Below are 13,400 nucleotides of genomic sequence, written 5' to 3'. Positions count from 1 at the left end.
AGGCATATTTTTAAAGACTGTATTGCTCACAGTCTGAACTTTAGCTTAAAGTATTATTTTCAGTTCGCTGAATGAAGGTTCTGGTTATAAATAACCTCAGATGTACAGCATCTGCAGTTACTCATTCAGAAAATCAGTAAGGCATAGGGTTTTTTTTAACATTTTCATAATGCAGGTTTCAAGATGATGAACTTGCCAGGTACTTTTATTTCTTACTTTTACTAAACAGAGCTGGTATGTGGACTGTACATTAGTTTTGCAGAATTTTTGTCACCAAGTCTGGTATAACCTATTTATTTTTAAGGAAAAGAAGGAAGTAGTGTCTTTTCCTTTCTGTTATTCACTTTCTGAAAGGAAGACAGATTATCTGATCACTTTAAAATAACTTTGAAGAGTAGAAAAACTCATTCTGGGAAGTGAGAGTTTGTCAGTTAGCTTTTTGAGTAGTATTAAAACCTGGAGATGCATACTAACCTAGTTCCTAGGTTTCTAAGTTTTCCTAAGTTTCTTAGGTCCTACCACACTGGATATTTTCTCTGTTATTTTCCAAGTCTCTTAGGCATCACTAGTAACTATTGGTGTTAATTGGTGGCATGTAAGGAACAGATCTCTTTGTGGAGAAAGTTTCTTGTACTGGTCAGAGTAAGATGAAAGCAGAGGTTGCGGTATTTCATAGTAAGTATGTACCTATTAATAAAAACCCAAAAACATTAGAAAAATAAGCTCCTGTAGTGCTTAAAAGAATTATATTTATGTGGATATCATTACTGGAAAGTAAACAGTAGGGCACTACATGTTCAGGAATTTAGTAGACTGTTACTGTTGAGTATGAATGGGAATGCAGTGAATTTTAAAATCAATATTAAGAAGAAATAAACTCTTCAGTAATCAGTAGAGTTAAAGAAAAGAAACTTACTCATACCAGAGCTAATTAAAAAGCTCCTTTGTATCTATTTGTATCTTTTGTTAGAAAGCCATCACAACTTCTGATTGCATGCACAAATCACAATTAAGTCTTGTTTTAATATTTGCAGGAAGCAAATAAATAAAAGAACTGATAGTAGCAAGACACTTTATTTTGACTGTGTTGTTCACTGTATGATTTATAAAAATCGCTTTATTTGGTAATAATTGTAGTTAAATGGGTTACGCTATGTTGGAATTTTTTAGGATGTGTATTTTAAATTCTTTAACCTCTTTTACCGTTAAGTTACATAAAATTGCATGACATAAACACAGAAATTCAGGCTGTTTTTATTTTAAACTTACAGTATCTTGTCTTTGATTAGACGTGTGATCGCATCAAACAGTCGGCCTCGTGTCTTCATCATTGAGACCATGGGTGGTTACTGTGGTTACCTGGCCAACATGGGGGCCCTTGCGGCAGGAGCTGATGCTGCTTACATCTTCGAAGAACAGTTTGATATTCGAGAGCTCCAGGTACACAGCGTCAGAAATGGTTTCCTCGTTTCTAAGTAGATCCTGAAATTGCTGTACACATGCAGTTTAGTGTGTATATTTGAAGGAGATGGCTCATGTTACAAAAACCCCAGATGTTTAGATTGTGTCGTTCGTCAGTAGCACTTCCAGGTCGTGCTGGTTCTCATGCCGTGTGTATCAAGGAACATACACCGGTTACTTTTGGCATCAGCTGACTGACAAAATGATTGTATTGGTCATTAACACTGAGAAGTGATTTGTTTCATTTTTATTCTTCTGTTTGAAATTCACGTGGCATGTAAATAAACAGACCTGGGTAGTTTTAAAAGAAAAACAAAAGTTGGGGGGGGTGGAAATAAGTACCTTTTCCATTGTGTTGGATGGCTGTTCCTGCCGGGAGTTGAACGGGTGTACGAGATCCTGGCATCGATACCACAACTATTCAGAGCTTGTTTGGAGGTGTTAGTACAATATAACGATCTCGGGCTTTTAGGATCAGAGACGGGGGTGTAAGCCGATAATGGAACTTCTCCCCTGTGAGGCTTTTACACGCCTGAGGTCGTTGGTGCTAGTGGCAGGCATGGGCAAATACAGAGCTACAGACACAAATTTCCTGGAAGGGAGAGAGGTATGAAATGAATCGGAATTCCTCTCCACTCATTTCTCAGTGGCACGTACTTTTCGTGTCATACATGGGAGTACCAGCACAGCAGGACATAGCTGTATCCATAGCAGGATATTTGCAAGGACTGGGAGTTAGGGCAAGGTACAATTTTTAGTGGCAATTTCTATCTTTTTGTGCATACTGACGTTATCCAACTTTGTGCTATACCAGAAGAGCATACAAAAACCTACAACTTTGTGTTGCTGTTGAAATCAGTGATTTGTGGCAGGGAGGAAGAAGTTATTTAACCCAAGATGTATAGCCCTACACACTGTATTATCCAGGCTCTCCAAAAACATGCTGATTATTTGAATTTGCAGGTAATGGTTGATGTGGAACACTTCACAAAGTTCACAGGATACGTAGGCTCATTACAGTTGTTTCAGAGTTCTGTATGGCTTCTTAATACTTCTGTTGTTTCCAGGCTAATGTGGAACATTTGACTGAAAAAATGAAAACCAGTATCCAGCGTGGTCTGGTGCTGAGGTAAGCAAAAGTAGTTGAAATAGATGGCATCGGTGATGCTGAGCACTTCCAGCCAAGCAGGCTCTTCGGCCACTTACAAAGGCACTCCAAGTCTGTATTCCTTGATTATTCCTTTAGCGTGGGATTTCTGCTAAAGCTGTATCTCCAGAAGGCAAGTCTGGGATCTGTCTGGATGCTCAAGGCCGAAATTTCCTTCTTTCTATGTAAATATATTTACTCTACAATCTAGTGTTTTGTCCTGCTTTTCAGCCTATTTTCTCATCGCCTTTGTATTTTATTGTAGGTTCTTGCTTACTAAAGATCGTGTGAAAACGAGCCGATGTGTACACATGCAGTGTGGCCTTTGCTATAAAAATCCTACTTAGCTTTTAGGAGAACACACAATCAAATAGCTTACAAAAATCAAAGCATTTAAGACATTTTGATCAGCATATTTTAAAATTACACCTCCTTGGGCAACATGAATCGGGCTGTAGCTTCTCGAGTACTTACTTTCAGTATGCTGAGTTGTGAAGGGCTGAAAAACGAACACCACAATAAATTGTAGGAGGATACTTTTGTATTTGTTCAGGTTCTACTAGTTTATGACTAGGGTGAAAAAAATGTCCTACGTTACAGTATTGGCAAGGAACGGCCTGAGGTGCTAGCCCTTATCCATGCTTTTATAAAGGGCAGAATGACACTGCGTGTTGACTTTTTGTTCTAACTCAGTTTTTCCTCTGCATAACGAACTTGTCAGACCTCAAATGGTGTTTTTCACTCCCTTATTCAAGAGAGGATTCCAAGTGACCTGCCAGTGATGTCAGTAAAAGTAATGCAGCCTTCAGAACCACAAACATGTTACATGAAAATGAACATACGTGATTAGATGGAAATATCCCCACAGTGATCTGCTTAACAGTATGTTTGCTGACTGTATCTGGCCTTAATTCTTGCAGGAATGAGAACTGCAACGAGAACTACACAACTGACTTCATTTATCAGCTGTATTCCGAGGAAGGAAAAGGAGTGTTTGACTGTCGAAAAAATGTATTGGGCCACATGCAGCAGGTACGAATGACCTGAAAATTACAGACAGGCCTAACTTGGTGTGAACAGGGCGTGCACGCTAGTCCAGCATTTCAGGCAAGGTTTTGACTCTGGATTAAAGAAAAAAGTGAGGATTTTTGTTTGTAGGTAATTCAGAAGTTTTTGTTAGCATTATATTTTATTGCAATTCCTTAAAAATCTAAGGAAAAGCATTAGATTATTTTTTTTAATTTCAATTCAGTATTTTATATTGATTTTTTTTAATTCCTGTCTCATTAATAAACAATTACACTTCTTAAAAATAGATAATACAGCTATCTTCTTGTTATTGTAATACCTCCTTAGAATGCTTTTCTGCCCATCCATCACGTATCCAGCTTCCAACTCCTGTAGGATGAGATTTCATTAAGGAGACAGTAGTGAGCTACTCCTTGTGGTCACAGTACCTGGCATCTCTCTGACTCACTGTTGTGCTTGTCAGCGGGCAGAAGACTCACGTAGAATAAAAAAGACCTCTAGAGCCAAATTTCTCAAGTACCAGTCGTGAAACGACTGTCTTTCCATTGAAGTCATTTCCAGATGTATGTATATTCCCCTTACTCATGTGTTTTTAGATTGTTCAGCACCAGAGTTGGCACTCACGGCATAAAATTTAACCAGGTTTATTCTGAAGGGCAAGACTAGCATTGGTCAGACAATCTGTTTGGAAGGAGCTGCTTCATGTGTGATTTCAGTCCCATCAGCTGCACTGACAACGGACAAAAGAGTCACACTTCATAAAATGCAGACAGGGCTTAAAAAAAACCCAGTACGACACTTCTTGCCCCAGAACCCTATGTTGTATAGGCTGCTGTAATACCTGGCATTGAAAGCAGCCAAAAACCAGGAATTACGCAATTAGCAGTCTAGGAAGTCCCACCTCAGTTGTTCTGTCCTGGTATTACATACATGGCATTATTTATGGCCTTCCTGACTCTGGCTGCAAGAGCGCTGCGCTTCACAGGGTCAGCGCTGGCGTTGCTTGAGCTCCTCGGGGACATCCGTCCCGTGACCTTCCCTGGCTGCATCGCGCTGGGTTGCCCTGTGGTAGTGCGGTAGGATCTGCCCCAGGGGAAGCGGAAGAAAGGGGAAATGGGGCCCTGCGTTTATCCAGGGGAAAAGTGTTAGTGAGTCCGTGAGAATTCTACGAGTTCTTAACGCAAGTCTTAAATGTTCTCGCTTGATTTGCGTGGTGGGGTTTATGGCTTGTTCCTCTCTCCGAGTGGGGGAAGCGGAAATAAGAGGCAGAGCAGGCCTTTAAGAGAGATGACATGCACTGGTTCGTGACTGAACTAACCCGCAGTTCCCTCTTCACACAGGGTGGTGCGCCTTCGCCATTCGACAGAAACTTCGGGACAAAAATTTCTGCAAAAGCTATGCAGTGGATCTCCAAAAAACTGAAAGAAACCTACCGAAAAGGTGCAGAAATACTTGGCGCTCTCTCTTGTGCCTGTCTTGGGTTAGCTGTCGGCGTGAGGGACTACTGCTGAAACACGGGGGAGCGTACAGGAGTGTGTTAGCCAACGTGGTTCTGTCCCTCCATGACGTTTGTTGGGCGGTAGTGCCTTGCTGTGCTTCCTGCTGCCAGACATCCCCTCACGTGGGGTCAGTGATTCAGGGAGCTGTTTTCTTCTCTGTCACAGAATCACAGGATGGTTTGGGTTGGAAGGGACCTTAAAGATCATCCAGTTCCAACCCCCCTGCCATGGGCAGGGACACCTTCCATAGCCCAAGTTGCTCAAAGCCACATCCAGCCTGGCCTTGAACACTTCCAGGGATGGGGCATCCACAGCTCCTCTGGGCAACCTGTTCCAGTGCCTCACCACCCTCTCTGTGAAGAACTTCTTCCTGATATCTAATCTAAACCTCCCCACTTTAACTTAAACCTGTTACCCCTTGTGCTGTCCTGTCTTTAACAAATGCCAGTGTGACTGCAGTTTTCGTGTGTGAAGGAATTGATGGTTATATAGTTACATCTGTTCTTCCTTTTTGTTTCATGGTGGCTACATGGGAGACAGAAGAAGGTAATGTGTCTTCTTTGGGAATTTTTGTAAAGCACTGTTTACTAAAATCTAATTTTAAATGGGATGTTAAAATTCAGCCTTATTGTTGCCTAATTACACTGTATTTTCATTGCTAATCACCAAAGCTAAATTACGAAAGTGAAGAATTCCTAACCCTATTAAAGTACTAATTGGTGTTTTATCATTACATTAAATATTCAGTAACTGGAATTAAGCTACTGTTGAGCTCCCCATTCCATTTAATTACAGCAAAAGGGTGTTTGCCCTCATGTGTGTGACTAAGAAAGATCCTGAATTATTTAATTCTCTTTAGGAAAAGTGTTTGCCAACACGGATGACTCCGTCTGTTTGCTGGGGATGCGTAGACGCAACCTGGTCTTCCAACCTGTGGCTGAGCTGAAGAGTGAAACAGACTTTGTGTACGTACACGCTGCTCAGGCTTCCTCTTGCCACACTGAAGGAGCATCTTCCCCACTGTGCTGACACTCAGCCTTTGCCAGCTGTTTCATTCCCTCTTGTCTTGGGCCTGCGTTCAGCCAGTGATTCCCCTGGATTGTTTGCTTGCCCCTTCCTCCTTTCTCTTAGACTTGGAAGTCTCCTGTTAGAAATTCTGGGACTCCACTGTCCTTTTAAATAACGTTCTCATAGTTGTCTCTGCTCTAAGGCCCAGAATTGCTTCACCTCTGCTGCTCTTTAGCAGGGCAGCATTTTTGCACCCAGCTGGGTATTGCACTTGCCTATAGGAAACATCTGTAAAAGCTGTTGGTTTCTTCAGTTTCTCCCCATTGGGGTCAGTGTTTATGTCCCACCATAAGTGTCAATACCTGACTGTAGTTGTAAGGGAGCCATTAGTGTTGTCAAATGACCTACAAAATGTGTCTTTGCTACCACGTAAATCACCTCATCTATTTTTTTCCTCCCACCACAGACACAGGATCCCCAGGGAGCAGTGGTGGCTGAAGCTGCGCCCACTGATGAAAATCCTGGCCAAGTACAAGACCAGTTACGACGTTTCAGACTCCGGCCAGCTGGAGCATGTTGCTATGCACAGCCCAAAGGAAGCGGAACCAGGAGCCATCTAAAGACATCCCCTTTAGATTCCTGTAATAGATGCACATTGTGAGTAACAATGCTTTAGAATCGTTACAGCTTCGTTTTGTAACACTTAAATTATTGTACCAGCACTTTATGTCAAGCAAGGCATTCAGCTGTCACACAGATTTTGTCCTGTGTTTGTGTTACGTTTGAAACAAGCCCTTAGCACCTAATGGAGAAGCACCAGTTCCAATCCTGCCCTTTAAGAGCAAGTGCGACACTGTTCTATGCACTCTGTAAGTTACTCATCTACTGCACTTTGTTTGAGAGTACTTACACCCCAAAAATACGTGTAGATGGCTAGCTTTGTGTTGAGTTACAGGATGTGCTTAATGTACCTGAAGTGAAATAAAGTACTGTTGCAAACTTCACAAGTTATGTGTCTGGCCTGCTTTTTGATCCCCATAATGGTAAAAAAGGGTAAAATTGAAGTTAGTTTTTGGCTGGCTTTGCCAGTCTGTTCCCTCACAGCAGCTCATGTGTTGATCTGGAACTTGACAAAATGTTAAACACTAGGCTGTGTCACATCCAAACATGACTGAGTTTTGCCCAAATAGGCAAGATGCGTGGAATTTAGCGTGCACCAAGGCAGCAGTGAGTTGTCTGGGACATTGCTGTTCATCACCAACTTGGCTTGATGGAGGGAGGCTGTGCTGTCACAGAGCTGCTCTGCCTACAGGTAGCTGATGCCAAGGGAGCTACAACTGCCCCACCAAGGAATGAAACCTAGCAGTTCAAGGGACATAGTTTTTTTTTTCTTTAGTTCTTGATTAATGAAAACATTCTTGGCAAATGCTTTTGCTCTAGGCCAGCTTGCACTGGTCCAAGAATTTCACCTCTAGCAGCACAATATGAATGCCCCCAGCCATCCCTCTTAATCATGGCCCTGTTTCCAAAAACCAGCAAAATCGAACCGGAGTCCTATTCCATTATTCCTAGCTGCAGTATGCCAGCAGCCGGCCTGCTTTGAACACTCAAATTTTCTCAAAGTAAACGCTTCAGGCCCTGCAGGACACTCAGCTAAGAGCATCAAGGGGGTGCCAAGAGGCAGGGGCTGGGACAGGCAGTGGCTCGTCTCACAGCAGACCACCAGCTTGATCCCAAGATCCAACTACGAGCTTTTTAACCGCAGCAACTTTAAGATACGCTATTGGAGCTGGAATTACCGCAGCTGCTGGCACCAGACTTGCTCTCCAAGTTTTACACACCCAACAGCAGCCACGATTTCAAACAAACACCACTGGAAACAACAGTTTTACATATACAAAAATATTTAATTTATATAGTATTCATATGTGACTGAGGAGTGAGTCTTCAGTAAAACATTAAGGTCTGTCTTTGCCATAACAGAGCAAGTCATCGTTGCTCTCAAACACTGTGTGGTTAGAGAAGTTTTCACATAGTTATTTCAAGGACAGCTTTTAACTGGTTTGTTGGACGCTGTTAAAAGCGGCAATGACCACTGAAGCTGGAGCACAGCACGGTTAGAAGTTACTACAGAACACTGATTACACAGTCACACAGATTGGGTTTTGCCTTAGCTTGGATGTTCAGCAGCAATTCATCGCTTGACCCAAGAGGGATCTTTGGCGATATCTGCATTTTCTGGGCCGAGTACAGCTTGACCACGTGTGCACTTCCCAGCTGCAAGATACCTGCAGGGAAAAAACAAAGAAAGGAGAAACTGCTGCACTAGGTTACCCCTAACTCTGCTATATGAGCTGAAACTATTCCCACCTTGGGGAAAAAGTGCTTTTACAGCATCTTTTGGATTTACAGTGTTATTCCAACAGCCTATCCAGCCTCTCTCCTTAACCTCGCATCCTTCAGGGGGGCCGGGGGGGGATTCTGAAGTCTAAAGTGGAATTCTGAAGTAGCACAAAATGTCACTAGTCTGGAAGAAGCAGCTGCCACAGCCAGGGGCTGGGGGGCTGAGGGCACTTCTCCAGGCAGTCTGTGGCCCCTTCAAAAGTAAAACCACCTCCTGCCAACTCAGACTGCAGGAGGAAGTCACACCTGCTAAAATGAGATACACAGGGAGTAAGGAACATCTCTCTCTCTGGGTTAATGCTGCAAACAGTGAAAGTAGGACAGAAGGAAAGACATCCAAGAACCTTATTATGACAATTGCTGCACACTGTGTCCTTCCTCAAATCTAAGTTTTGGTTGCATTCCACAAGACGTTTTCTTCAGCTGAGCACAGACCTACCTGTTTGATACCTCGACCAGGTTATCGCCAGTCACAGCAAAAAGCTGTTCTCTGTGCGACTGCTTCATTCCATCTGAAATCCCGTATAGGAAGTGATCCATTCCTAGGAGAAAGAGGAAAAGGCAGGCAGAGTGCATCGGTGTTCCGGAATCTCCGTTACACCAAGTGCGTGAACACGTGCAAGCTACGACAGGTTTGTGTGCTGGAGGGGAAGAGGAGATGATGGTTAGGCCGGTGTTCCGAGATGGAACCTAACTGTAAATCAAAAGGTTAGAACTGGGTAAATCCGTTTTCTGAGGCAGTAGGAGTTACCCATTTAGGGAAGAAGAAATTAGTTTTCTATACTGGCAGATGGAATCAGTTTGTCAACAATCTGAAGATCATGGTGGTTCTGAAAACCTGATCACTTTAAGTTGTCCAGACCAAAACTAAGTTCCTTTAGCTTCATTTAAAGTTTTCTTGTTTAATGAGTTAGTGTTAATGCAGGTACATATTAACATAACACTGTTTTTAACCATACAACGCCGTTACAGGGGAGGAGCGTACTCTACCGTCGCAGGTTTTGAAGTAGCTGATAAGGGGGGAGGGAGGGAGAGGCGAGGAGAGCACAGCAGTGTGTGAGCAAACCGGGAAGTTGTGAAGATGCCACCAAGCCATCCTAAGTACGCAGAGAGGACAACACATGCCATCCTAAGTCCACACACAGCAGACCCCACACACCACTGCAGCAGACACTGTCATGCTTTAACTTCCTCCAAAAAGTATCCCCAAAGGTCAGTGACAGCCAATATCCAGACCTGCGTCAGGAAAACAATCCTTCAACTTCTCCCTGAATCAGAAAGGCGAGTGCTGCTTCTCACTTGCATTTAAGGCCCTTGCAAAGCCTAAAATTGTTTCCTCAGCCTTCCAGCTGTATTCACCTGACGCCCAGGAGCAGCAAGAACGCGAAAACCGAATGCACGTGGTGATTCTGAACGGGAACAGGAGAAACGGAATGCTTCCTCCAACTGTCTGGACTGAACCGTCTTGCATCTCCCCAGTCCAAGTTGTATCACACGATATAGTTCAGCAGACTGTTTTCTTCCCTTTCAACTCAAAACCACAAACATCGGCAGCACCGGGAGGCTGGTGGGAACGTACCTTTATCCGAAGGAGCTATTGGTGCATCCACAGCAGCAAATACTGCTAGCTTAGCTTCCTCAATATCTTGTTGGGTGAAATCTCCTGATTTGGCCCATTCAACTGCTTTTTCAAATGTTTTCAAGGTGGCTAACGAGTTTGGGTCTCTTAGGGGAAAAAAAAAGTAAAATTAATTACTTCAGTCTTAAAACCTGAAATACTCCAACTGCTTTGTTCTCGTTTCATTCGCAGTTGCTACGCAGCATGCAAACGTACATACGTGGGGATTAAACCAAATGGCAAACTTCCTTTTTGTTTACAAAATGAGGTTTTGGGGTTGGTTTTTCTTCGGGGGTGTGTGTGTGTGTGTGTGTGTGTGTGGTGTGTGGGATGTTGGAGTCTGGTTCTTTCTTTTTTCCACCCCCAAAGAAAGAGGTGCTGTAAACCAGGCTCATTTTGAGTTTAGGTACACAAACGCAGTTCCGTAACAGCAGATCCAGAGTGGTGTGTGTTGGTATTCAAGAGGCTGGTAAACCAGCACTGGAACAGGTTTGTCAGAGAAGCTGTGGATGCCCCATCCCTGGAAGTGTTCAAGGCCCGGCTGGATGATCGAGTGGAGGGTGTCCCTGCCCATGGCAGGGGGCTGGAACTACATGGTCTTTAAGGTCCCTTCCAACCCAAACCATCCTGTGATTCTACAATTGACGGCACGCCATTGGTTTGCTGCAGCAGCGTAGGAAGCGCAACTGCCATCAGCAACTGTGGTATTTATGATACGCCGTATCTTCTCTGAGTTGTGTTTCCTGCTACACCTGTTCCTGCTCTCTGTCAAACAGGTGCAACAGGTCAACAACTGCTGAAATACTAAACAGGACAAGTCCTACCACGCTGAAGCCTCGTAGAGGCAAGGCTGCTCGGACTGCAGGCAGGAATCCCGACCAAGCACTGGGCTAGGCCGCCTTTGCTCTGGGAAACGACTGCAGCCTGGACTCCAGCCACAGGGTATTTCCAGTGGGGATTATAACTAGTCCTTAATTCCCCCAGTTCAGATGTCATCCCAGAGTGCTTTGGTAAGACCAGTGCAAGGTACCTGTTCGGGACTGGCAAAAGAGAGGGCGAAGCAACCCCAAGCAATTCCCGCTGATCACCAGCGGTGCTCTGCTGAACGGCTGATGATTCCAGCCAGTCAGGAAGCTGATGGTTTTCAAACTCAAGGACCTCAGGGAACATCATCATTCTGCTTCCTGGTCTCAAATTTAGAACAGTCTTGATTTCCCTTTTTTTAGGGGTTCCTCAACCCAGGAAGGAGCAAGTGGAAGCCAGTTTTACATAAATCTGATACCAAGACAGTAAATGTCTGAGTCGAGACACAACAACAGTTGCTGCCAGCAAAGGTCAGTCAGCCCTTCCCAAGGGCAGAGACCAGAGAGAGCAAGGAGGGGTTTATCAACAGAATTCATACACCTGAAGCGACTAATCTGAAAACCATCAGCACTGAATCACTTTCTTGTGATTCAACATTCTTTTTATTTCACTTGATCTTTAAAGAGAGCAACGAGTAAGTCAAAGAAAAGATAATGTAAGTGCAGTCAGCCGTCCCCTCCGACACGGACAGGAAAGAACGAACTTACTGTTACCTGTAGGAGTAGAAAGTGAATACGCCACTGTGACTAAGTTTAGCACCTCCACCATAAGCCCCTCCTTTCTCTCTGATTTCTCTATGCAGGAACTTCGCTGTCATCAGCCGTGCAAGAATTCGAAGGCTGTGATGAGAGAAATGCCAACAGCAAAGACGTTAGATTAACTGGACAACAGTAATAGTTGCAGCTTACTCGGAGGTTCAGTGAGATCCCCATTTGCAGTGCACTGCTCCTTGCAAGCTACAGCAGTAACCGTACTCAGTATTTAATAACTGATGAATAGTGTGACAGCACTGTAAGAGGGGCAACGGCTTGGGCACATCCCTCGATTACTTCACCTCAGTGAAATATAAGAGCAGCCTGTCATCAGCCGTGCAAGAATTCGAAGGCTGTGATGAGAGAAATGCCAACAGCAAAGACGTTAAATTAACTGGACAACAGCAATAGTTGCAGCTTACTCGGAGGTTCAGCGAGATCCCCATTTGCAGTGCACTGCTCCTTGCAAGCTACAGCAGTAACCGTAACCGTACTCAGTATTTAGTAACAGATGAATAGCGTGACAGCACTGTAAGAGGAGCAACGGCTTGGGCACATCCCTCAATTACTTCACCTCAGTGGAATACAAGAGCAGCCTCCTAAACTTTGTTACGTGCCAGAGGATTGTCACCTCTGACACATCCAAGTTGGCAGGGCTGTTTATTCGGAAGTTAGGGGACAGTGGCCCCTCATTAATCTCATCATTTACCAGAACAGGGCATTTCTGGACCCAGCCATGCAAAGACTGCTCCATCACCAGTGCGAGACAAACGCACTGCAAAGCGTTTGCTACCGACACTCCACCTCCTGCAGTCAGCCTGATGCCCTCCACTTGGGTCTGCGCTATGCAACACACACACAGGCTCCCCGCCGGTGCCGTCTCCCACCTTGCATAGTCTGCAGCTGCGTAGGGAACTGTCCGAATGCATTCCCCAATGTAGTTCACTGGGAAGGGAAGCACAAAATGGGTCTTCATCTGGCATGGCTTGAAAGTAGGATCCTACAAGAAACATGCGTTGTTGCAGCACAAACGAGGTAATTCACCCATTTGAGAACTATGAAATTCTGCCAAACACAGTGATGCACAAACGCTAAAGCTACCGCATGACCTACGCTGCGATCACATTTTGCTTGTTCCCATATCAACAACCCAGTACACAGACTTCCCTTGGGAAACAGAAGCACATGGACACTGTACATCAGCACCCGCCCCTGCACACCGGCTTCTCAATCGCACAGGCCTTGAGCAACCGAGGAGTACTGCCTGGCATGCTTCCTCGAGCATTCCTGACTCTCCACTTCTCCAGCCACAGAACTGCATGGTCACCACACTGTATTTCACTCCAGCCACTCCATTTTAGGTACTGAAGTCAGCTTCAGAAACTGAAGCTCAAAGAATCCCCACAAACAATGAACAGCAGCAGCTATATGCAAACATCGCCTGCAACAAACTCCATTGTTCCTTACAGCTCCGTTTCACAACTTCCAGTCCTCCGTGTGTCTGTCTCCACGTCTCTGCAGCACTCACTTCAGCTCTTTCACACATACACCTGCTTCTGTGCTTACTTAAGCTAATCAGAGCCTTACATGCCTCCAGTAACTTTCATGGCCCCATTAAG

At 44.4% G+C, this 13,400-nt stretch overlaps 2 protein-coding genes across 2 annotated transcripts in view; one reads left to right on the top strand and one right to left on the bottom strand.

Annotated features, from left to right (window-relative positions):
• PFKP (phosphofructokinase, platelet) overlaps positions 1-7,148 on the top strand; it is a 39,793-nt gene extending 32,645 nt beyond the window's left edge. Inside the window, 8 exon segments of the mRNA XM_010147632.1 lie at positions 1,290-1,315; positions 1,317-1,440; positions 2,529-2,590; positions 3,529-3,640; positions 4,978-5,077; positions 5,677-5,682; positions 5,996-6,101; positions 6,611-7,148. Of these exon segments, the coding sequence (XP_010145934.1) occupies positions 1,290-1,315; positions 1,317-1,440; positions 2,529-2,590; positions 3,529-3,640; positions 4,978-5,077; positions 5,677-5,682; positions 5,996-6,101; positions 6,611-6,764 (690 nt within the window). The 3' untranslated portion in view covers positions 6,765-7,148.
• Positions 7,149-8,332: 1,184 nt separating this feature from the next.
• The window catches only part of PITRM1 (pitrilysin metallopeptidase 1), a gene marked incomplete at its 5' end in the record, with an annotated part of 28,366 nt that continues 23,298 nt past the window's right edge, over positions 8,333-13,400 (bottom strand). Inside the window, 5 exons of the mRNA XM_010147633.1 lie at positions 8,333-8,432; positions 8,987-9,089; positions 10,127-10,272; positions 11,743-11,868; positions 12,669-12,781. Coding sequence (XP_010145935.1) covers positions 8,339-8,432; positions 8,987-9,089; positions 10,127-10,272; positions 11,743-11,868; positions 12,669-12,781 — 582 coding nt within the window. The remainder of the gene's footprint in view (positions 8,433-8,986; positions 9,090-10,126; positions 10,273-11,742; positions 11,869-12,668; positions 12,782-13,400) is intronic.

The sequence above is a fragment of the Eurypyga helias genome, unplaced genomic scaffold, assembly GCF_000690775.1.
Source record: "Eurypyga helias isolate BGI_N326 unplaced genomic scaffold, ASM69077v1 scaffold9122, whole genome shotgun sequence".
Lineage (NCBI taxonomy): Eukaryota > Metazoa > Chordata > Aves > Eurypygiformes > Eurypygidae > Eurypyga > Eurypyga helias.
This window is presented reverse-complemented; position numbering and strand designations above follow the sequence as displayed.